The sequence below is a fragment of the Aulostomus chinensis genome, chromosome 22 (genome assembly GCF_037954235.1).
Source record: "Aulostomus chinensis isolate RoL2024-O1b breed Wild chromosome 22, RoL_Achi_v1.0, whole genome shotgun sequence".
In the NCBI taxonomy this organism is placed as follows: Eukaryota; Metazoa; Chordata; class Actinopteri; order Syngnathiformes; family Aulostomidae; genus Aulostomus; species Aulostomus chinensis.
Window position 1 is genome coordinate 8,142,501 of NC_141341.1, and position 25,227 is coordinate 8,167,727.

At 41.3% G+C, this 25,227-nt stretch overlaps 1 protein-coding gene across 4 annotated transcripts in view; it reads right to left on the reverse strand.

Moving 5' to 3' along the window:
• LOC147240602 (CUB and sushi domain-containing protein 3-like) overlaps positions 1-25,227 on the reverse strand; it is a 350,230-nt gene that overhangs the window by 1,596 nt on the left and 323,407 nt on the right. For all 4 annotated transcript variants that reach the window (XM_086194222.1, XM_086194221.1, XM_086194218.1 and 1 more), the window contains exons 58-73: positions 25,015-25,200; positions 24,171-24,344; positions 17,523-17,705; positions 17,177-17,353; positions 15,171-15,350; positions 13,987-14,160; positions 13,549-13,722; positions 9,305-9,378; positions 7,482-7,593; positions 7,210-7,389; positions 6,249-6,308; positions 4,700-4,858; positions 3,558-3,694; positions 2,928-3,015; positions 2,691-2,826; positions 1-2,004 (exon numbers count right to left, since the gene is read on the reverse strand). The exon at positions 1-2,004 is cut by the window's left edge and continues 1,596 nt beyond it. In XM_086194222.1, the coding sequence (XP_086050348.1) occupies positions 1,845-2,004; positions 2,691-2,826; positions 2,928-3,015; positions 3,558-3,694; positions 4,700-4,858; positions 6,249-6,308; positions 7,210-7,389; positions 7,482-7,593; positions 9,305-9,378; positions 13,549-13,722; positions 13,987-14,160; positions 15,171-15,350; positions 17,177-17,353; positions 17,523-17,705; positions 24,171-24,344; positions 25,015-25,200 (2,354 nt within the window). In that variant the 3' untranslated portion in view covers positions 1-1,844. The remainder of the gene's footprint in view (positions 2,005-2,690; positions 2,827-2,927; positions 3,016-3,557; positions 3,695-4,699; positions 4,859-6,248; positions 6,309-7,209; positions 7,390-7,481; positions 7,594-9,304; positions 9,379-13,548; positions 13,723-13,986; positions 14,161-15,170; positions 15,351-17,176; positions 17,354-17,522; positions 17,706-24,170; positions 24,345-25,014; positions 25,201-25,227) is intronic.

Sequence of the window (25,227 nt, forward strand, 5' to 3'; positions counted from 1 at the left end):
TGCAGCAATAACAAAGAAAGGAGAGAAGCACTCACAGAGTGCAGGATTACAGTGGAACTGCGTCCACAGTTGTAGGGCTACAACCCTGTTTATCTTCACTTGACAAACAAATGATGTCTGTCAGTGTCTCCTGTCCATCAGCATGTCTGTGTTTAGTCATCTGTTGGTCTGTAAGCCTCTTAATCTGTGTTTAAATCAGTCTGCGGCGTGCAGACACTGGACCATGGAATCTCTAACAGTCAGACCCCACTTTCCTTTTTTGTGTGTGTGTGTTGAACTATATCTGCCTTTTTTTGTCTTAATACCGCCTGTTCGTCTAAATATCCATCAGTGTGTATCTGTCATTGTTCCTGTCAGTCACAGCGTCTCTGTCTGGAGAACCTTTCAACACGTCCATCTCTCAGTGGCTAGACAGGTAGCGTCCCTGTAGAATGTGCTTTAGTGCCAGAGCTTTCTCTGTAATCCAAAGTCTTTTTCTTTGTTAGTCCATCAGAGTCCTCTGTATGTCGTAGGAATCCATTTGAATTCACTTAATCGGGAACATCTTTTTCCTCAAGGCCATATTTAGTCAGTTCTGATTCATTGAACAGAGGGAGGGCCGACCTCTCTCAGGCTAGACGGCCTCTGATTGGCTGCGTCGGGATTTTAAGATCTCAACTTTGCGCTTTATGACTTGCGGCCTCTATTTCCAGTTCAGTTAGGAGTCGTCTGTCTCCTCCACCTCATGTCTTATCCATTGGATGGGAATGAGGAGTTTATCCATTAGATGAGTCAGTCTTCTCTCATCTGCTCTGTTAATGCTTGCTTCCCTTTAGACTCTTTTTAGTTTTGCTTTGCTCTAATCCCAGTTCAGTTCGGATTATAGCTCAGTCTCCAGGGCTCCTCTTATCCTTTGCTCAGGAGTCAGTTCTTTTTTTAAAGCAACCTTTGCTACTGTCTGCTAGCATTAGCCATTTTAGATCCCAATTTAATAGAAAAAGACAACTCTGGTAGTACCAGCCTGGGCTTGTCATAGAGACCTCCATGAAAACCTTGCGGGGGCGTGTTGTTCCGTGGCCCTTTTACAGGTTCCTGATCGAGTCAGTCTGGTTTCCTGATGGTCTGCTGGTGACAGCGTCTCTCACTGTCAGAGGATGAACTGTAGTCTTTGCTTCACAGTGTCTGTTGTGACATCCTGCTCTACATCGGTGTTCCTCACAGGACAAATTCATCCCGCAAAATTGGTGGCGGTGGTGGGGCAACATAGTGAAAATCAAATCAACCCATTTTTTTTTGCAGTGCGGTTTATCCCTGTGGTGTGCAAGCATGGTCAGAGGGCTGGTAATGGGCTCTCCTCTGTCAGAGCTGAGATTGGGTCCTCCTCTCTGGAGCGGCTTCAGCTCTGGGTGACGGTGACATGTCACAATATTCGACCAGCAGGTCACGGCCTCCTTACTACTGATACTGTGAGCTGCTTTTAAGAGGAAGTATAATGTCTGTGATTGGTTTAGAATCAAATTGTAATCAATTACATGGCCAGCTGGGTTAGACATAGAGTATAAACGGATCATTTTTCATCAGATTGCATCCTTTTCTTTCTCTCCATGTCACATCCCACTGTGGGGTTACACTGGCTGTCTTGCATCCGGCAGACAGAAGCAGACATTTTTATGTTCACATTAGTTTGAATCCAGATCCAATGCTGAGGAGGGACTGAGTATCTTTTATAATCAATGTATGGATCATGTCGCTGACGATGCTGAGGTATGAGTCGAAGCACACGGCTTTCCCCTCCGAAGCCTTGCACCAAATTCTGGTCCCATTAGATATCGGAGTCACTAAATTCACAGGAAGATAATCAATCCTTAGACCATGGTGCAGACAGTGTTTAGATTCGGATCGAATCGAACCGCTTTCCCCTCCACCGCCTTGGCATTGGTGTTGTACATAGGGTTCTCAAAGGCAGCCTGGCCGTTGTTGTTTTCATGGACTGAGCAGCCTGTGTACTGTGTTTTTGGTGTGGTTCTGTAAGAAAATGAACACAGCAGAACTTATTAGTAATCAGGTATTCCCAAAATGGGGGTTGAGGACATACTGTAGGTGAGGCATTGCGAGATGATTTCAATTAATCCAATACATTTCAAATGATTATAAAAGCCTATTTGACCCTAATTACTACTATCAGTGAGTGCTCATGTGAAATTTGTATGCTTTCATCACTTCTGGGGATGAAGGGAGTCGGGTTTCTGCATTTGACTGATAAAACCGTCCAATTTATTAATATTAGCATACATCGGTTGCTGGTTGATTGTAGTGAATTAAATCTCGGAACTGAAATAATAGTAAACAAGCTTGTAGAAGCAGTAGAAGGAGAGTTGTGCTTTAGTGAGTAACCAATCACCCCATCAGAAACAAATTCCTTCTGCAAGCTTTCTGGAGATATTTCTAACGGAACATTTATTTGCATCTGTTAACGATGGGAACGCCAGTAAATTGTGCTTTAACCACATCTCTGAAGAGTCCAATCTACCAGCTCCTTCACAAAATGAGATGCAGCAATAGCAGTAGCAGTTAGCAACAGATGGGAATTTAGCTCCTTAACAATCAAAGCACTGACATCTACTAGAAAATTTTATCAAGGTGCTTTTTTTTTTTTTTTTTTACTTTTCCATGTTACAATACAATAACACATATTTTCTGTTTTGTCGTACCTTTGCTTGTAGAGATAGAAACCAAAGCCAGTGAAGATTAGAGCGAAGAAAGGCACCAGAATAGCGATTGCCACAGAACTACTGTTGGTACCAAGCTGAGGCGGTGGCGAATTCTGACTCTCTGACATATTTAGACCTGTTGGATACAAGATCCAGCATGATATGATAAATGACATCATTACTCACAATAATCGGTTACATTTTATGAAGCTATTACAGAACTTGAGACAGAAATACCCAGTCTCTGAAGTCCAAATTGCCCATAGTCTTTTCCCTGAATGAAGCCTTGGAATACATAACTGGAACCATCAGGCTCTGCTGACACCTGAAGAGGAAAGAATAAATATAGAAAGAGAAAATAATGGTTGAGATAAGTGCTTCAAAATGACCGATTCAAATAGAGAGACAGTAAAAGAGAGACAAACGTGAGCAAAAACCTGCGGGTGAAAAAAAAACTGATGATGATGATTAACTACATCCATCAGTATCATGTGGAAAATTTGATAAAATATAAGAAAAACTGTGACAGGGGATGAGAACCTGCCAAAAATCTGAGCAAATAACCACAGAATTGATCATTTTAGCAAGCTTGTTACAGAACTGTGTGCAAGTGAATTGCAATTCAAATATTGTATAAGTTGTACAATTGATATTATTCTTAAGAAACATTTCCCACGTCATTTTAATTTTTTTGTTGCAGTAGTAGGAGTAGAACCATTTGCAAAATCCACAGTTGGGTTTGTATTGTGGTTTTAGGGACACAGTTTTTGGTTCAGTGTTTAATCTAAATATGCCAAATATTAGCAAAGGATATACTGTATAATCTACTCATCCAACATTTACAGTATTTTGAAAATCAGCTCTTACAAAGCCGTCCATGGTCCAGGAGTCATCTATGATCTTAGCTGGAGAGGTGGCTGGATCTTTCAGCTGGTTTCCCTGGTTGGCATAGTTCACCTGGTACATCAGTAACAGCAGCCTGGCCTCAGATGCTTTATACACTCCTGGCAAGGACAGAATGAAGAGAACATAACAGAAAAAAACTATTTTCTAGCTGTTGCAGTAGAAGATTACATCCTTCAGCGAGTGGTGGTCGTAGTTCGCCTCGTCCATCAACGGTGTGTATCGCATCAATTCAAAAGTTAAAGACGGCAGAAGAGAGATAGAGGTATTGGGATAAAGAAAACAACCTGAACTGAACTGTGAAACTAAAAAGAAACCACAAGCGTGGAGGAAAGGTAATCTGGAGATTGACTGATTATGTAAAAAGCAAAAAACAAAATACTTAGTTTTTTTCTATAAGACAGTATTTTTCTCACTGTTTCCTTATCCCTCTCATCTAAGTTTTGGAACAAAAGCAAATAACAAAACATTTTCAACTCTTCCTACCAGTATAGTGCTTGGGTAAGGGAAAAAAAGACACCTTGAGGAAAAAAAATTAAAAATTATTGAAATTTCATGCAGCTGGGCCGTGGCCCTTTGGTGCCTTTGTGTATGCTGCTTCAGCTGTTATTGATCTAAAGCTGCTCCTTTATGCCAGAAAACAGATATTAAAAGTCTGATAGCTGCATGGTTTAGCGACACAGTGTTTGTGCTCTCTGCTGCCCCGGGAACCAATTCTAGCTTCAACAGGATTTGTGTTTTAATAGGGTTTTAACCCCCTGCTGATGCTTTGTGAGACCCTGGGAGGTCTGTGAGTGTAAAAATGCATGTGTACGAGGGAGAAATACTGTAACAAATATTCTAAATAAGCTGTCAGCTCTAGGAGAGTTGTGAAATTCATACACCAATAATCCACTATAAGCAGCAAATGATTCAAAATGTGGGCTGACAGTAGGAGTTCCATATTACTCTGAGTGCTGAACACACACATTATATTTACTGAGTTACCGATTGATCCACAACTATGAGAGAGTGTGACCATGACACGTGCGGTTAAGTCAAGTCAGGAACAGTTTAATGTATGTGATGAACAGCCTGAGGGCCTAACCGTCCACATTCAAACATGCCTGATAGCAGCAGTTCCATGTTGCCGTTGCTGAGGGTGACGTTCACTCTCCCTGTCGTGGAGTTGAAGCTGGTGATGCTCAGTGTCATGGGCTGCTTCCTGCCGCGGTAATTATAGGAACCCTTCCAGATGTAGTTAGGAGCAAAGACATCATCTGGAACTAGAGAACAGCACAGAACAACACAGAATGGTTAACTTACCAAAGACAGTATATCTCCCCTGAAGGAGGCAGAATGTGAACACAGATCCAGAACAAGATCCATACCATCCCCAGAAACTGGTCTTTCTAATAAGACAGTGATCATATATCAAAAACAGGTCAAAAATAGGTAGATTACAGGATACAGAATAGAATCAAGATGATTTCTGGAAGCTGCTAACAGCTAGAACAGTAGTCAGGATCCAGGATCTACTCTTTGATCCAGATCGCCTCGAAGCTAATCAATTGTTTCTTGTTATTTTAGCGCCCTCTCCATCCATCCATCCATCCATCCATCCATCCATCCATCCATCCATCCATCCATCCATCCACCCATCCATCCATCTTCTTCCGCTTATCCTGTTAAGGGTCGTGGGGGGGCTGGAGCCTATCCAAGCAGCCTTTGGTTGAGAGGCAGGTTTCACCCTGGACAGGTCACCAGTCCATCTCAGGGCCAACACATATAGACAGACAACCATTCACACTCACAGCCACACCTACGGTCAATTTAGAGTATCAATCAGCCTCGTCCCCTCTTGATGTCTTTGGACTGTGGGAGGAAGCTGGAGTACCAGAGAGAACCCACACAGGAACAGGGAGAACATGCAGACTCACACAGAAAGATCCCGTGCTCCACAGTGCTAACCACTGCACCACCGTGCCGCCTCTCTCCATCTATTGTCATTGAAATATCATCCCAGTTTTGGAGATAACCTGCTAAGAATCACACACGTCAGTGACCATCTGCTTTTCTAGCTGAGGGAAAGATTTCAGATTTCAAGTATTATTTCAGAACACAAGACAAGAAAACAAAAAAAGAGTGTGTCAGAGAGTCTCTCTGTAATTAAGTACAATAATAATGTGAAGACACACAGTTTTACATGTAATATAGTTCTAACCTCCAATGTGTAGTTGTTGTAAAGAATCTTTTTGGTGGCTTGAGACAAACTCTTCAGTGAATTTAAGTGTTTCTCCTTGCTTTTACAGTTATAGAAACATGGCTGTGTTTTGTCGCTTTGATGTACAATGAGAGGGGCGGCACGGCTCAGAGGTAGAGAGGCCATTGCGTAACTGAAGGGCCGCTGTTTTGATCCTCACTTCCCCCTGTGACCATGTTGAAGTATCCTTGAGCAAGATACCGAGCCCCTACTTGCTCCTGATAGCCCTGCAACTGACTGATGGCCCCTGCGACCCTTAACAGACAAGGGGTATGGAAAATGGATGGATGTACAATGAGAAGCAACAGAGCCGAGATGAAAAGTCCATAACAGAACCACAACACAGGATGGGAAACATTAACAGACCAACTGTGGCGTAGGAAAAGAGCAGGGTGAGATGAAGCTGATCTTACCGTTAAGTTTTGGGCTGGGAGTTCCTGTCGCTGGTTTCACAGGCTTCTTCTTCTCTCCAGCTACAAAGATATCCAATCATTTGTTTGGTTAGCAAGTCCACCAGCTGCTAAGAAAGCAGTATGTGAAGGAATAAGTACAGTTTATGTTCAAATTAGAATGCAGTGTTGCTTCCTATTACTCACATATGCCCGTTATGTGGTGTGTGTTCAAAAAGGTCACCAAAAATAAATCTCTCTAATGGTTAGTTGGAGACGCACCATTAATTGTAATGGCTATTAGCTTCTTTTAGGTGCGGCCTTCTGACATGTGGGGCGTTCTCAGCAGCTTCTAATGTCACTTGAAAATGCAGCAATTGTTCCCAACACATAAGACCAGGAAAAAGACAGAGTGTGTTTGTCCTAGGATCTCAAATTGGATCAGAGAGTGCTCCAATTTTGAGGGCTACTTCAGGGTACAAGGTGGCCTTGGTGGAGAGAATTTTAAGTTGACGCTCGCAGCTTTTCTTGGAGGAAGCAGCGTCACAACCTTTTCTGTTTATATTCTATTTTGAATAAGATGGAAATTTCAAGTATGGGGACTTCTAAGATTCTTAGTTGTCGTATTCCTATACACTCCACGTAAAACGTCAATTTATGATTAAACCTATTCACAAGGTCGGATTAGTCCAGATTAGGTAAACTCAGTACAATCAGTTGGTTGTATAAAATGAGTAAAAGGTTAAATCTATGTGGTAGAGGAAGAAATGTGCCTGCACCAACATGGACTGGGCCTGCCCAAAGACTGATGGCTCATTTTGACTGATATTTCGTATCTTATCAGTGCTACCTCACCATCCCACAGCCTACCGACAAAACCCACTGAAGACCCCCTCAATACATGTTTATCAGTGCTAGTTGCTCTGGATAGTAACAAATAGGTCTACATCTGTAAAATAACCAGAAACATCTTTTTTTTTTTTACCTCGACATATAGGCATCTTTCCAGTCCAAGTGCCGTCGCTCTTGCAGACTCTGTGCTCTGAGCCCCCAGCAAGGAAGTAGCCAGGCTGGCAGCTGTACACCAATGTGTAGCCAAACCCAGGCAGGTCCATCCCCACTACATCCACGTGCAGTGGACTCTCTGGCTGCTTACAGGCGTGGGCTAGAGGGGGGAGAGATAAGATCACTACACCGTCTGATAGGTAAGAAGGGATGATCAGTGTTCAATACATTGAAAGGATGCGTGACTCTTACGTATGCACTCAGGTTGTGTTCCGCTCCACGTCAAATCGGGCTGGCAGGTTCGAGAGGACGAGCCCTGAATTAAATGACCTGGTTGGCACTGAAATGACACCACACTCCCCACCTGAGATAAAAGCAAACACACACACACACACACACACACACACACACACACACACACACACAGACGGAGATAAAGGGAGAGAGTTGGAGGAGTTGGAGAGACTCTTGTTTGTTCATGGTGCAGATAGAATGAGTTCCTTTAGAGGACCTTGTTGTTGCTGGAATGCTAGATAGATGTCCTTCATTTAGTTTATTGGAGGGCACACTTGCTTGTTTATAAGATGAAGTAACATGATTAAAAGTTTGTTCAAAATGTACTTAATACACAGCATACTTTCAAGAGCATTTGGGCTTTTGTGTGCTGCTCAGATGAAGTGCGTACTGCATGATTACTTTTCACCAGCAAATATCTTTTCCATTGAGATGAGGCTTCCCTCCAGTGCCCTTCTTTTCTTCTCTTTTCTTTCAAAGAAGACACGCACGCAACTTCTGATGGAACTCATGTTATTGCAGCATATACATTAAACTTTCCAGCAGCCACCATTGTTGTTTTGAATACCAAAACCACACCTGAATTTTCCAGAGACGGCCCAGTTCAGATACAAATGTATAACTTGAAGCCTGTCAAGATTATTTCTCATATGATCTTGCAAAGTCTGCTGGATTGCAAGATAAATGTATCCCTGACATTTTTGTTTTTGTTTTTTTGTTTTAATTTCTGTATTCATTCATTCAGGGGTGACCAAAGGTCAAAGTTAACAGTCAACTGTCTGAATTAAATCAGTTGATTCACTTCATAACACCAACCAGATGTGAAACCAAGTCAGGAACAGTGGAAAGTCTTCTAGTGGGCAGAAGTTCAGCCAACCAACAATTAAGCTTCATACATGCGTAGTCTTCAAGTACCAAATTCTGTTGTTGTTGTTTTTTTTTTTATTCTTTGCTAAGCTGTAGTAAAGCTCAAAGCTGGGACAACATGACCTTGGGTGAAGTTTTAAATGTTTTTCTTTACTTCATGGTATGAGGATAGAAGGATTGGTTGTCTCACCTTTTTCAGTGTAGATACTGTATGTTCCAAAAAAAACGTTTGCTTCAGGGCCAAACACGCTGGTAGCAGGAATGATTACAGTAAGAACTCTTTCCACATACATAGGTGGCATATAATGTTTTGAAGGGGTCCTGCGGGGGTGTCGTGATGTACTGGTAATTACCAGGGATGTTAACACGGGACGCTACCCAGGTCAGTTGTGGAGGAGAGTGCTCTTTAACCTCTATATAATCTGCTAGAACACATGGTCAAAAATACATAGGGAACCATCTTGCCATGAATAAGACACATGCTAAACCAGATGACCGCTGATCAACAAAAAAAATCAATTATGATGTGAAGACATGATAAGATTGCAAATATCCAGTAACTATCTGGATCTCCATCGTAGTTGGAGGTTGTAGAGATATATTATTGTTCATTTCAAACACAAATTTTTCAATAGATTTCGCAGTATTACCATAACAGTTAACTCTCTGGGCCGTTACAATGTACAACTGAGACAGACCTATCAGTGTCCATCAGGGATCATGTGATTACAACATCTGTGGGACCAGTGTTACTAAAAGTAAAATATCCTTTAAGAAGCTCCTAAATGATTCTTTTCATTCCTTCAATTCTCTCTCTCTGAATTTATCCTTGACAGGTCCTACCACAGAATCCAAAACTACAACTTCTAAATTGGTTGATGAGTTTGTTGCTTGTAAGAAGGTGGCGCATTTACCTTGAAACCATAAGTCCGATTTAAAGAACCATAACGTGGCGTTCCTGGGTTGTCACAGCTGGTCTTTGTCGGCTCTGTAAAGACCAAGATAAAGGTCATAATTAGACACAAAATCTGGAGGAAAGATAAATTAACAAGTATTCTATATATCCCCTCTTTCCTCTCTTTTCCTCCCACTGTTGTCATGGTAACAGGAGGGTATATATATCCCAGCATGGCAGTAGGGGGCAGTAGTGCTTTACAAGAAAACGATGCAGGGACAGCTATTGCAATGTGCGATGTGATGGGATATGTGTGTGTGATTGTGTGATTGTGTGTGTGTGTGTGTGTGTGTGTGTGTGTGTGTGTTGGGGGGGGTCATCAGCATGTCGAGCACATCCTGACGCAGAGCTTGATTCAATACAGCTTCCGAAATGACAGATTCACTCCCTCCACCTTGCTCTCCCTCCCTCTATCTTTTTTTACCTCTCTAACAGCCCCCCCAGCTGCTTAATCTTCTTTTTTCTATCTTTCCATGTCACTGTATCTCCTTCTTCCCTGCGTCTGTCTTATTCAAAGAACAGGCTTGAGCTCAAAAATGCATTCTGTTGTAGTCTTACAGTAACACGTCACAGACTAACATGCAGCTGCAGTCACACACTAATAAATCACCACACACACACAGCAACACACCGTACTACCTTTACAGATAAAAATCAAAAACACTGAGAGTTCCTGTGCTCATGCAGGTGTCATATTCTCAAACACGATATGGAACAAATATTCTTACTTCAACAGCAGTATAATTGAACTAGAAATATTACCTTTTTTTATTTTTTCACTACAGATTAAGTTTCACATCAATGAAGCAACATTTTCAGAGAGAATCTTCCATTTTTAGATTTCACATTCGACTTGATGGCAGCGGAACAAGAGCCGTATGCATTATGTAGTTCTGTGAGAGAACAGAAAGTCAAAAGTCTGTTCACATTACAAAAGCTCTCATTTATTACAATTTATCACTGTACTTGATGTTTAAGCACCTGCTCTGAAGCAGACATGTGAAGTGGTGCTTGAAACCTCCCATGTGGTGAAGAATTGACCCAGTGGGACCATTTGTAATGTGTGCTGAATATCCCCTCTAATTTTCGTCTTAATCCCTGGATAGCAGAAGCTTTTTTTTTTCTTTTTTTTGGGGGGGGGGAGTTGAACGTAAATGTCTGTTTTACAAGATACTGGCAGCTGCAGCGTGTGTTTTCTCACCTACTAGCACCAGCTTTGCCTGTAATAACCTTAGTAAAAGATAATACACACACAATTATGGCTGGTTGGACAAGTACACGGAGCTACCATTCGATCAGTGCCAAGACTGGGTACTGGGGGCACAGCTGAGTGAAGTTAAGTATAGAAAAAGAGAGATAATGTGACATCACCGCTGCACTTCAAGCCCAACACACATTTAGCGAGCCAAAAGCAGTCTCAAGTGTGGTTACACTTTTCAAAAAGCTGACACAGACAACACACTCTGCAATATTTAGAATGTGAAATGCTAAGTTGGCCATGGTAACACATCTAACCTTGAGGAGAAACATGCTCAGACACTAAATTTATCTAAAAGCAGGAGAGTGTGCTGTATTCAACAGAGTAAAAGCCCCCCCAAATAAATCTTTAAGGGAGGCATCGACAAGTTCATTGACAGCTAGTTGAATGATTTGCTGTTGGAGGAGACTAGACATTTTAGGCTGATGTTAACATTTTTGCTGGCGAGAGTCAATGCCGAGCTACTGGCCGGCACTGGTAAATAAACAGTAACGCAATGTCAAGTTAATATGAAGCCAATTATATTATACACAACACAACATCAGGGAGATTGGCACACAGCTACAGTCAGAAGTCAGAAGTCTGAAGGTTGCACGTTATGTGATATAATGAGTTTTTTTGTTTGGAATGTTCTATATCAATGTTAAAAATAAGCTGTCTGACATGTTTTTTTTTCACAAATGATAATTGAATTTTTGGGATTACTGAGAATAAATAATCTAAAAACATTACTGTCAGTAATGAACTTGTCATATGAGTTCATGAACTGCCTCCCTTCACCATTTGATTTTGACTTGTTCTAATCTGACCGTGTTTTGCTTTGTTATTAGTGTAGCGTGGTATGTATTCAGTACCGCAGACCAGCGCTGCGATGAATGTTCAGCTGTACAACCCAGAATTAAGCTGATCGGTCAGTATCAACTCCACTGCAGGTGTTGGAGAGGATCCATATCAGCCAGGGTGAAGTGAACATGTGACCAGCGCGTCCGGCTCATGTCTCACACATGACTCTTTCCTATTATCTTCATGGTCCGTTTTTGCTGATACAGCATGTGTCAAATTCTGGAATGTATATAAATGCCTTTATTTACGACTATTAGGGATGAAATCAATATTAAATGTTGCATTTCACTTTCTTGTTTATAGTCTGTGTGAAGGTACTCTACGACTGGTGTGGGCGCTGGAGCAGCAGCAAAACCACTGTGCAGTAGAAAATGATGACCAAAAAAAACCCGACAAATTTAAGCCAAATGGTTAAAGAGGAATTAGCTGAAAGCTAAAATTAGTTGGAGCTAAGTTTGGAATTGTTTCATTTCAATCAAACGTAGGACCTCTAAGATACCGATTCTACCTTGGGCTGCATGATTTCGAAAACCTATCTAATAGCGATTATTTTGACTGATTATACAATTGCGATATAATTTATGAAAGGAGAGAGAATGTTAATTACCCATCATGTTTTCATTCATTCATTCATTCATTTCATGTTTAAAAAAAAACAAACATTAAAATTGAATGATTTTCATTGGGATCGATATCAATATGTGCTATTTGAGAGATTGTTCATCCAAAACTGAAAATTCAGTAATTACCCACACACCCACATCCCAATGGAAGGTTGCATGAAGGTTTTGAACCCAAATACACTGCCAGAGCTCATGCATAGCAAAACGTACAAAAAAATTCCTCTGCACTGCTCATCTGGATTTTCATTTTGGGGCGATCTATCCCTTTAAATCTGACGTGCACATGCATAATATTTCATTTAAAATTGAATTTTGATACACAGTGAACCTTCGACAAATATTGCTCCCTCCAGCGCTAGAAAAATTACAGCAGGCTACCGTATATTGCGATTTTGATTCAATTTGGAAAAACTGTGCAGTCGTACAATTATAAGTAAAAAAGAAAAAGAAATTTGAGCTACAGCAGACTCGCGTGGTCTTCCTGAGGCTCCCTGTTCATTTACAATCTTGTTTCAAAGGAGCCTCCAGTCACTGTTCATTATTATTCTAATAATTCTGTGTAACTTCAACTTTGACAGAACAGTAGTTGCTGTGCACAGAAAATGTAATAGCGAAGTGAAATAAGGCTGTAAACTCTATAACGCCGGCTCCTTAATTGCCACAATCATTAGGCAGAAAAATATATCCGACTCGAGTCCAGGCTCCCTGGCACGCAATAACTAAGCAATAAAAAAACCGGCGGGCTAACATAAACAACAACAACAACAAAATTGTTTCATAGTAGAGGTGACAAACGCACATAAATCACTAGTCAGAAAAACAAACACATTTAAAATCACAAACAATATGAATCAAAAGAAAAGGTGTCTCGCAAAAAAAAAAAAAAAAAAAGTTCTAATAACTGTCAACACCCTCAGAATGTGATGAGGCAGAGACACTCCTGCCTGCCTGGAGACACATGCAGGCTTTGCTTTGGCCTCATGTGGGAATAAATGATTGATGATGTAGTCAGAAAGTATTAAAAAGTAATCAGTGTAATCAATTTTTGGTAGAGGTTAAAAGCCCTGGTACTGTATTTGAACTGAGTTGGAGACTTAATGGAACACGGGAGCTTTCTTCACTTAGAAAATGATGTGGAACTTTCGTGCCAAGATCTTGACTTGTACATTATATATTAAAGCTAGATTTCTGAATCTCAATACTTATTTAGTACCTACAACTACGAAATGTGTCTAGGACAGATGTCTGAGAACCTCACTCGCATTAAAAGTGATTCTTCTGCACTTACAACTCCTGATTTTTAAGCTCCATTCTACATTTTTCCATGTCAACGAAAAACAGCATTTGAGAAATTTCTTTTATAATCGAACTAAAACAAAGAAAATACATGTTTTTAGAGGCAGCAAAGAGGTAAAGTAATGGAAAGTCATAGAATTGGATTGTTATACAGTTCATACAGTTCGTTTGACATTCTGTTACCTATACAGCGCGGCTGGGTGCCACTCCAGGTGCCGTCACTTTCACAGAGTCTGGTTGCCGTCCCGACGAGAATCAGAGGTGGAGTACAACTGAAGGACACTTCTGACTGGTAAATGAAACTTCGTCCCTCTCTGAAACCACCAACTGGAGTACCTGGGTCCCCACAAAACTTGGCTACACACACACACACACACACACACACACACACACACACACACACACACACACACACACACACACACACACAAACACAGACACAGACACAGACACAGACACATGCAATCCAATTTTAGTATGTGTTGATAACATTTCTGACAACTTCTCTCTTCGTCTGGAAGGACAAATGTAGATTTTACTCGTGCAGTTAAAAACAGAAAACGTGTGCAAGGTTAAATGGCTGGTGCCTGTAGATGTGATTGCCTGCGAGTATAAACTCACGTAAGCACTGTGGCTGCATGCCGCTCCACGTTCCGTTGGCCACACAGGTCAGCACAGCCGGGAACGAGAGCTCGTATCCAGGTGAGCAACTGTAGCTGACACTGCTGCCCCACTCAAAGTCACTCCCCTGCAGTACCCCATTACTGATGGAAGGGGGAGCCGAGCAGGTCACCGCTGGTGGGAGACGGAGGGTGGGGGATTTGGAAAGAGGTAGGAAAAATCACCAGTTTAAAAATAAAACAAAAAACTGTCCAGTCCAGACTTCAAACTAAAGGGGCTCTAACAGTTTCAGCTGCGATGCTGTGACACAAACTCCCCCTCAGTGTCAGTGCCTTTGTTACAAAGCTTGGAAAAGCCAGTGGCACAGGCTGATATGATTCAAATGCTTTTATTGCACTTCCTGCGTAAGATACTTTTGCATTCTTTAATCTCTTTTTTTGTTTTACATTTCCGTGTTAGCCATCTATAATCTGATTATTGTGATGACATTTACATTCAAAATAAACATAACAGTATCATTATGATTTTAGCGGCTACATTTCAGCAGCTGCAGGTGATGCCTCTGCAGGAAAAAGAAGACTCACTGACCGGAATACTATTTATTGGTTGGAAGATATATTTTCCATTTTTTTATGCCATTGATGAAACAAAATCATTGGATAGACACTCTGAATATCAACAAACTTCCACTCCACTTGACTTTCCTCACAGGGACACTGACTGGGAGGTGAGTGAACAAATTTTTCTTGCCTTTAAATGGTCTTTATAGTCAGTTGTCTGTTTTTATGTAGCTGAGTTTATAGCGTGGGTGTCTCAGAAGAAGCTTTGAATCTCTGATGGTACAACAGTTGTTCTTTGCTACCTGTGCACATAGCAAGTTCTTTTATCCGTGTCATCTCCTCTGCAAAGATACTACTGTGTTGGAAGTGGGTTTAAAGTGCATTTTACAAATATTTCTCATATTCATTCCAAAATTTTGCAGTTCCACTTTAGCTTTGCTATGGAATGGGTTGCCCACAAGTTGAATGATGAGCATTTCTTTGCCTGTCATTAGATAGTAAAGACATGGAAGCATAAACCTGCAAAAAACAGAATGAACCTGTGCTAATGAGCCTATATTACAATTGCATACCACCTGAACATGACAGCGTAGGTCTCTAGCAGGGGTGAATATGAGCTTTTACCTGTGCATATGGGCATGTTCCCACTCCATGTCCCGTTCTGAGTGCACATCCTCACAGGTGAGCCGTCCTCCTCCATCCTGTATCCTGGTTGGCACTGGAAGGTAATGTTCTGACCGATGGTGAAGTCTTCTCCGTAACGAAGGCCGTTTGCCGGCACACCTGGATCCCCACAGTTGATCACTATGGCGGGGGGGGGGGGGGGGGGGGGGCAAAAGGACCATCAACATAAATACATATGTAGACAGAAGTATTAATGTATTTACTTCATATTTTTCTTCATTTTTGATAGGATACGTTTCATTTGACCTGCGGCAGCCATAATGGACTCAATTTAAAAAAAAATTCAATATGTCCTAATTTTATGCCCTATAACATTTTAATGTTTCACTGGTATTGACATGGCTTCACGGTGGTGCAGTGGTTAGCACTGTCGCCTCACAGCAAGAAGGTTCCGGGTTCCGTAGGTACTGTAGGTGTGACTGTGAGTGTGAATGGTTGTCTGTCTCTATGTGTTGGCCCTGTGATGGACTGGTGACCTGTCCAGGGTGAACCCTGCCTCTCACCCGAAAGCCGCTGGGATAAGCGGAAGAAAATGGATGGATTTTTAATTTGGATCGTATCAAACCATCTAATGACCTGATCCTGAAGTTCACCGATCAAAGTTTTTAAAATACAATGACAACGATTGAAGAACAATGTATCCATGTCAACACCATCCATCCATTGTCTTCTGCTTATTCCTCGCACAAGAGGCGGGGTTCACCCTGGACAGGTCACCAGTCATTGTATTTTAAAAACTTTGATCGGTGAACTTCAGGATCAGGTCATTAGATGGTTTGATACGATCCAAATTAAAAATCCATCCATTTTCTTCCGCTTATCCCAGCGGCTTTCGGGTGAGAGGCGGGTTCACCCTGGACAGGTCACCAGTCCATCTCGGGGCCAACACATAGAGACAGACAGCCACTCACACTCACACTCACACTCACATCTACGGTCAATTTAGAGTATCAATCAGCCTCGTCCCCTCTTGATGTCTTTGGACTGTGGGAGGAAGCTGGAGTACCAGAGAGAACCCACGCAGGCACAGGGAGAACATGGAGACTCCACACAGAAAGATCCTGTGCTGGAGCCGGGGTTCGAACCCGGAACCTTCTGGCTGAGAGGCGACAGTGCTGACCACTGCACCACCGTGCAGCCCAACGGACTAAGTTGTCTTAAGGATAAATCACATTAAGATTCCCCTGATGGTACTGCTGAAGCATTGTCCTTCATAGTCTAACAGGCAGTTTAAATGCTTTTAAACCCACCTCAGATACTGTCATGGCTGTTAAAAGACGGAGTGCAATCTACAGTAAAAACCAATTTCCTTTAAGTCAGGGATTCTTAAAAAACTTTTTCCTTTCCAGGACTAATATCTAACAATTTTTGGTTATTCAGCATTTATTTCTCTTTGTCCCATCTTTCCCCCTTTATTATATTTTAAAACGTAATACTTTGCACAGTGGATTAAAGTTAGAAATGTCACTGAAAATTGAAAAACGTTAAGATAACCCCCAACTTCACCTTGGGGCACGATGCAGAAATGTGTTTAACAAGGTGCTCTCATAGTTTAAATGTAAAGCTTGAATGTCTTATTCCACCAGTCGTGTATTTCTCTTTAAATTCATCCAAGTGAGCTGATTTTGTAGTCTACAGTCATATACGGTACTGATCAACACCTCCTGCATATGGTGACATGCAGCCTAGTTACTGCATATCAGGATTTTGATACAAATAATCATTGCAAAAAAAAAACAACAACATATGCCACCTTGATTCACGAATAAAGTTGTTAGCCTGCTGTTTAGCCACTGAGTGCCCGAGTGGTTCTTGCTAGAAGGAGATCCATGCGTAACTGAAGAGTTCCTTTTTGACATTTCACGATACAAATGGTCGCCCCAGGCTAACCAAATATGTAAATATATCAAAATATCTCCGTCCTTGACAATTAAGTAATATCTTACTGGTACAGTTGGGCTGTGCTCCTGACCAGGTCCCGTTGGCCTGACACTGCCTGGTGGTGGCACCTGTGAGCAGGTATCCATCCATGCATGAGTAGATAACAGAGTGAGAAAATGTGGTTCCATCCAAGCGAAATACTCTGCCATTACTGGGAGTGCCAGGGTTGCCACACTGGACAGCTGCAGGAAAATGAGAGAATGAGAAAGAGAAAGCCTTGTGCATCCAAATGAGTCTCAGCTCTATGACTAAGTGGCCTACGTCTCTGTGGTGCACAGGTGGATCAATAAACAGGGCAACGTTAAGCTTCTAGTTAGGACAGGTTGACATGATGTAAAAGTCTCTCCTTACGTTTACAGAACGGCTGCGTGCCAGACCAGGTCCCATTGGGGAAGCACATCCTCTCCACAGAACCAATAAGATCGTAACCCTCTATGCAGCTGAAGTAAACCTTGGAGCGGATCCTGAAATCTGTTTGTTCCCTCGAACCGTGGGAGGGGATGCCAGGATCACCACAGGAACCAGCTGTGTCGCCTACAGGAAGAGAAATGGAGGAAGGATGAAGTCAAATACATCCAAACTAGAAGACTTGAATCGCTGACAAGCAACAGCTGCATCTTCAACGAATATGGAATGCACTTCGAACCATAGAGGAAGTATAAGATTATCAAATTAAAGTAGATAAGAGAAGACAGGAAATTTAAATTATTGATCCAATAATGAAGCAGCGCGGTTTTTGTTCAGCACTGTACAGCAGAAATCTGAGACCTACGTAGGTTCTTTTCACAGCAGATGTTACTAACATGTCAATACACAGTAAACAAAAGTATAATTAATCACATGAATTGTGGCCCTGTACCATTTAGGCAAGCTGGGATCCTGGCAGTGTGTGTTGTAGCTCACTAGGCTATAAAGGCTGTAACAAACTGAATGGACTGGAACTGCTGCTCATAACACGATGGCTGCAGAATGCCAGACGTGATGACTTCATCAAATAAGTAACTGCAAGTTTACAAGTGCAAATGTATACTTTTATTCAAAACTTGGACGATATCCTTATTACTCTATTGATTTTTTTTGTTATGTCTCATGATGTATATCGCTCACATTTTTCTAAAATATGTAATCATAATTTTAAAAAGTTTAACTTCCATTAAATTACTTTGTTGCTTAGCATACTGAGATTGATAAATGGTAATGTATCTAAGAATACTACCAAAAAAATGCCATTGTTTCACCCCCCATAACTAAACAACTATATAAACAGATACGTAGTTCCAAAAGCAAAATGTGACAATTTGCTCAATGAAAATTACATTCTCATTATTCTTATGTGCAAAATGGCTGTTTGGACCAAATAGTAAATTGAAATCACATGGTTTTGTGTGTTAATATGTGTGTGTGTGTGTGTGTGTGTGTGTGTGTGTGTGTGTGTGTGTGTTTGTGCGCATATGTGTTTGTGTTTGTGTGTGGCGTGATTCCTGCTCTGTCCTTGAAGAGGTCAGCAAATTCCGTGTGACAGACAGAGCACGCTTCTGGGAATTTGGAAACATTGCAATCAGACAAACATGCACACACACATTATCACACATAAATACAACAGCAAACTCAGTATCTTCAAACTTCTGTGGTCAATATTGCTCAAAAGTCTGGAATATCCATGTTAAATCAGTTTTTGGCAGCTAACGGACAATGAAGATTTAACTGCACATTTCAAATTTAGCATCATTGATATCCCTCAACTAACATCAACATGGAGTATAATGAACTTCTCACGTGCGTCCTCTTGTTTTTGTGATCCCCCCCCCCCCCCCATAATCCTGAAAAAAAATAATAAATCCAAAACATATGTGGTGAATCTACACAGCTAATATCTGGAAGCCTTGCTGCTTCACTGAGCTTACAAATACCTCAGAAACGACATCTCTTATTCTGTCATGCCTCCAGATTTCAATATCTCAGACGCACGGTAAATAAACAAGCTTCTGCTGCACTGTCATCATTTATCTATAAATGACAGGAAATGGTCGATATAAAGATGGATGATTTCTCTTTTCGAATATTGGGAACAGATTAAAAAAACCCAACGGTTAGGATGCGCATTCACACACCTTCAGAGATGTGGCACTAGTATCGACACAATCCCAGTGGGAGGTTCACACACATAGCTCCAATGTCACCACGCAGCCTCGGGTGAATCAGGTCTGGACAGGGAGAACAACCAATCGACCTGATGTCGCTGGTGCAAGTGTTTGTGTGTGTGCGTGAGAGAGAGCGAGAGAGAGAGAGAGAGAGCGAGAGAGCATTGTGAAAACTAATCTCTGTTGTTTCCCTCAGGTGACTTTGGAACAACCACTAATCGGTCACACACACATTCATCTGCACACACAGATATATCCAGTTGAGAGGTTTTGGCTGTACACAGTCTGGCTTGGAAACATTTGCAGGTTACTGAGCTAAAGCTCCTTTGTTCAGGTTTGCACAGGTTCCCCCAAAGCTGAAACGGCTACATAATACTACCAGTCATCTGTCTAAACTGTTAAACTGTAGGTGGTCGAGCAGCAACGGGTGGGAGGACAAAATTCGGAATATGCTGTGGGGTTTTTTTTTCCCCAAAAAATGTAACTAGCAATCATTCAACTTGAAGCTCCAGAACTGACAGAAATAGTTTGACTCTTTAAAAAAAAAAAAAAAACTGCCATGATTTACATGGGAGGAAAAAAAAAAAAAAAATCACCCCCATTAAAATGGAAGCTGCAGCCAAGAGACAGTTAGCTTATCTTTGCATAATGATTGGCAGAGGGAAACAGCTCGCCTTGATCTAATCAAATACTGGCTGTAGTTTCATCCTCAATGGACAGATAACAGACTGTTATCTTCTGAATCTCAGCAAGTAAGTAAATAATATTTAAAGGAGGCCGCGGAGTGGCTGTCTGCTAATCGGGAGGTTATTGGTTAGATCGTGTCCAGGGACCAGGTCAAATTGTTCTTGAGCAAGAAAGAGAAACCTTAACTTTGCTAGTGTTTTGAATGCTGCTAAGGTTGAGAAGGCATTAGCTTTAATATAGTGACGTTCTGATCACCATTTCAAGTAAATAATAAACAATTTCCCCTCCAAACAATCTATTGATTTAAGTTGTCAAGTCAGGTTTTGCGAAGTCCTTGAGGAGAGGCGCTTTCAATACCCTGCACCACATAAAGCCATTGCTATTTGTTTCAGTATTTTTGATAGGTCACTTTGCAGATGTGAATGTTTTTGCTTTTTAAGTGCAGCAGCCCCGTGCAAGTAAAATCTCATTTTGAGGCTGCAGCCCAAATCTGTTTGTACTTGTTAAAAAAAAAAAATGGCCCTAGCAAATATGCCCAAACAATTCCTGATAACCAGTTCACGCTGAAAGGGTAAGTAGCTCAAGCATCTGGGTGTGGGGTGCGGGGCTGAGGGGGGACTCGAAATAAAGCTGCAGCTCTGATCTGATAAAGATGGCTCCCGGGTGTATAAAAGGCAGGTTTTTACGTCAACCCCAACCCCAACCCCAATTACTGCTGATAAAATATTTGATAAACCTGCTCAACCCCGGTGTGGATAGATGGCTGCTGAATCCTCTCAGGCAAAAATCTGAAGTGTGACAGCAGCAATGGCGTTTCAGGCCCACATCCTTCCTCTGCATGTTCATATGGAGTCCAGGTGAGCTGTGTAAGCTAATGGGGTTTTAATACAAGTGAGAACAAAAACAAATTGCTGAATTCAAATCTTGCTACAAAATAAAAACACCAATTATTAAAGTGACACGACATTATTAGAGTGCCCAGAAAATTAATACCTTAAACCCAACAAGGCATGATCTAGGCGAAATAATCATTTATGTACGATTTTTGGGTGCAGCATTGTGGAACTGCCACAAACTGGTCAGTCCACCCAAACTATACAACCCTTTTTGTTTTTTACAGGGAGAATGAGGTTTGTTTTCTTCATAAAAGTAATTATTTTGTTCTTGGACAAAATGAAAAATTGTAAGAGTTCAAAATGATTTGATTTAGAAATCAAAATGAATTAAGTTCACCCTGAACTGCAGCCCTGAAAATGTACGTTCACATAGCTGCTTGTTACTTTTCTTACACGCTCGAGAATTTAAAAAGGAGAGCAACTGCAACGCCACCTCTTTTTTAACATCATGACAGTTACCTTCACCCTCCAGCTATGAAGAAGAATCTTCTTCACAGCACCACACAACATGATGTGGTTCTCAAATGTTGGTATCAGACCCGAACGGTGGCAAAAAAAATTGTAATTTTGTTACATTGTTTTTCCGGTTTGCATGCAAAAATCATCAGTTTTCGTGCCACCCTACTTCTTTTTAATTCCCCGTGAAGAAAACATGACAGGAATTCAATTAGTACAGAGAAACAAGAAAAGCCGTGCCTTTAATTACTTTTTTTAATGCCATTTTCTCTGGATCACAAGCTAGTTAGCGCAATATCCTGAGATAACAAACTAATTAACTTGTTACCTTGAGAAATGTGTTTTCAGCTCAATAATTAACTTGTGATTTTAAGATAATGGCATTAAAAAGAAGTTCAGAGCACTGCTGTTCTTGGTCTTCTGTAGATTTGAGGTTCTAGACGAAATAAAAATTGACCAAATTAAAATAGATCCCCCTAAAATGAAGGTGGTAAAACAACCGACATGACATCAGAAACGCCGTTTGTTTGTCAACATGGAGCCTGAATTGCAGAGCCAGCAGTGCTACCATGTGCTCTCTGCAGGGCTCAGGTACAGACCCGCCAGCTAAGAAAGCATGAATCACTGCTTCTTAAACTATTACCCTCCGTCACCTCGCGTCTCCCTGCGGCAATGGCTGTAAATAACAATGTATTCTTAGTCACCTCATCTGGATTGTGTTTTCAGTCAGTTTGTTATGTAAGGGGCAGCTGGGAGCCTTTCAGTCAGCAGAACCCTAATCTTGCCCCCAGCTAGACAACTGAGAACCGCATAACTTGTATGGTTTGTTTATACATGATGGAGATTTTCTGTCTGGGGGGACAATCCAGCTCAGTGCTGAGTAGAATAAGCATATACAGTAAATTCAGCTGAGAGGAAACGTGCTGGGGCCAAAGCAGTTTACAGAAGAACGACAGTGGTGCAACTACAGTCTAATCTTTTGAAGAGAATGCAACATAGGTGCACTTAGCGTGGGTTCAGGAGGTCAGTGAAGTGCGCGGCCTAATTTAATGCGGTACATGCATGTAGCGCGCATGCTCACTCTCATGCGCGAAATGTTCTTGCTAAAAGCATTGGAAGCCTGGGTGACGGAGTTACAAGAGGTACACAAGAGATGTCAGAGGCAAGAGGCTGTAAATCTTCTTATTCCTGTCTGTAAGACGAAACTCAGGGCTAAAAAAGAATCTAAAAATGTGGGTAAGAACAAATTTGTGCATAAGAACATTTCATGAGTGAGGTCCACTGTTCATATACTTGCTCTTGCACCTCCTATGGTGGGAGACAAAGTTCAAGGCGTTCAAATACGAAGAAAATTCTCTAATCTGAAGGAAAAATACAGCAGCAGAAATGTTTCAAATATTGCATACATGTAAAGGAATATAGATTTTTTTTGAGTGGGTGTTTATTCAAGTGGAAAAAAATGCATGTTTTCAGTGACCCTGTACAGTGTTCAGTATCACAGCTGTTGCTGACTGCTTCCATACACACAACATGCGACCCGCATCTACGGAAGCTAAAGGCCAGAATCCATCCATGAAGCATTTCACTGAGCAGCGAAAATCATTGCAGTCAATCTTTTAAAGCAATCGCAGCGGCGACACTGACCGTCTTTGTTCGACTAGTCAAGTATGTGACTGTGTGACAGATCTCTATTTTTTTCTGTGGCAGGTCTTTTTTTTTTTTCCCCTCCAGGCAATTAAAAATGACAGAAACTCTCCTGAACCAGCTCTGTTTGTGGTGTGGCGGGAAGGGCGGGGCCTGATGTATTTCAGGTCTTAGATTATCTCATTTATCCCACACAAATCATCGAAACGAATAAGTCAAAAGCCTAAATAAAGCAGAGAAACGTGATTTTCTTAGTTTCTGTAATAAATGAATGCATTGATTTATTTTAGTGTTCCATTTCACTTGAACTACAATGTAAAAATAACATTTTTAGTTCAGTAATCAGTCCCACCAGGAAATCAGGATTTTGCAATTGCATAAATTAATGTGGACGATGCGGGAGGTTGCATAACTTCAAAGTTCACCCATCTTTGTTCCTAAATTCTGCAAAAAATCGGAAAACGTGTTGCATCTTTTGTCTGCGTTTGCTAGAGGTGAGGCAATTCTGTTTGTTGTGGCTTCGTGTGCATATTCAGGTTAAAACAATGGCTAAGTTTACATTCAGACAGCTCATTTCCTGTAATTACAGAAACACTACTTCGCAGATGCATTTCAATTGCGCACCTCAACATCTGGGTCACCATGGCAGCTGCTACACAATTGTATACAACTGTTAAGGGCCATTGTAAGATTATTTTACCAGGTCCTGCAATTCTACCACCAAAAATTCTAAAAAAAATCGTGCAAATGTTGTCACAATTTTTAAGAAAAGCGGCAATCACAAAAAAACAACAACAACAATAAAAGTGAGGTTTTACTGAATCGGTGAGGATGTGCATTTAGGAAAGACTGAGCTGCTGGTAAATGACTCATTAAGAGTTTTCAGAACTACAGGAATGTACATTTTGGTGTGTGTGTTCATGTGTGTGTTGAACAGAAGGCTCCACTGCCTTTGTAACAGACAGAAAGATGATTTATTTATGCACTGATCTGTTCTTCTATTTGTCCCCCCCCCCCCCATCCCCCTCCACCAACCCACAGTTTAAATAGGTTGAGAAAGTGGAACTGTAAGGTGTAAAGGAACGAAAAAGTCTTCATGTTTCAAATTCATCTGTAACTCCTCTGCATTCTACTATTCTCCTGATATGACTAAGACTGTATATTGCAGTGGTTACCGGAGCAGAAGGGCATGGGGGCGCTCCACATCCCGTTGAGCTGACAAGTCCTGGATGATTCTCCTTTCAGCTGTCTTCCACCCAGACAGGAGTATCGAACCGTTGAACCAAATGTAAACTTATCTCCACTCAGCACACCGTTGGGAGGAGAGCCAGGATGACCACAGTCCACAACTGGAGATGGACAGACAGAGAGAGAGAGAGAGAGAGAGAGAGAGAGAGAGAGGAACAAAGATGGAGGGAGGATTCATGTCAGAATAAGTTCATTTCCTCAGAAATACCATTTTTTGATTTAAGATGTATTTTTATTAAAAGTTGTTGTTTTCTTTTGGCCTATTTACACACAGGTTTTCAACACTATGACAGAGCTGCATTTTCAGAAACAGTTTCTGAACAGAGGTAGATTTACTGCGAAAACTTGCAAAAAGACATTATGTGATATTGTGTAGACACAAAACTCATAATCGAGTGAAAATAAAAGCCAGAATCAGTTCAGGTTTGTTTATTATAACAAAAATGTGTGTCATGTTCAGACATTTGTTTTAAATGCCACACCGTATTTTTTTTTGAAGTTTTAATTGAATTAGTAGTACTTTTATTAATGCAACTTAGATTTTGACAAAACTGATATTGTAAGTTCTTCAATCAAGTGACATAAAGGTTACTTGATCTGCCCACAGTGGTTTTACACCCATCTGCAGTAGTAGAAGCAGTAGATGCCCTTTTAAGATTGGTTGCACTATTGTAGATGATTTTTTTAAAAAGTGGAAACATCCCGACAAAACAACTGCACGATGAGGACAATGTGCCTCCAGATTTATAGCCTTGAGAGGATCTTACTCACCGATACACTCAGGCAGAGGCTTGTCCCACTGGCTGGTGGGTTGGCAGGTCAGCACCGGGGATCCAAACAGATAGTAGCCCGGGTTACAGTCGTAGAAAACGACAGTTCCAAAGGTAAAGTTCCCGTGCTCTATTTTACTCTGCCGAATGGAGTTGGCTGGGATACCGGGATCAGAGCAATTGACAACTATACACAGAGAGACACAGAGACATG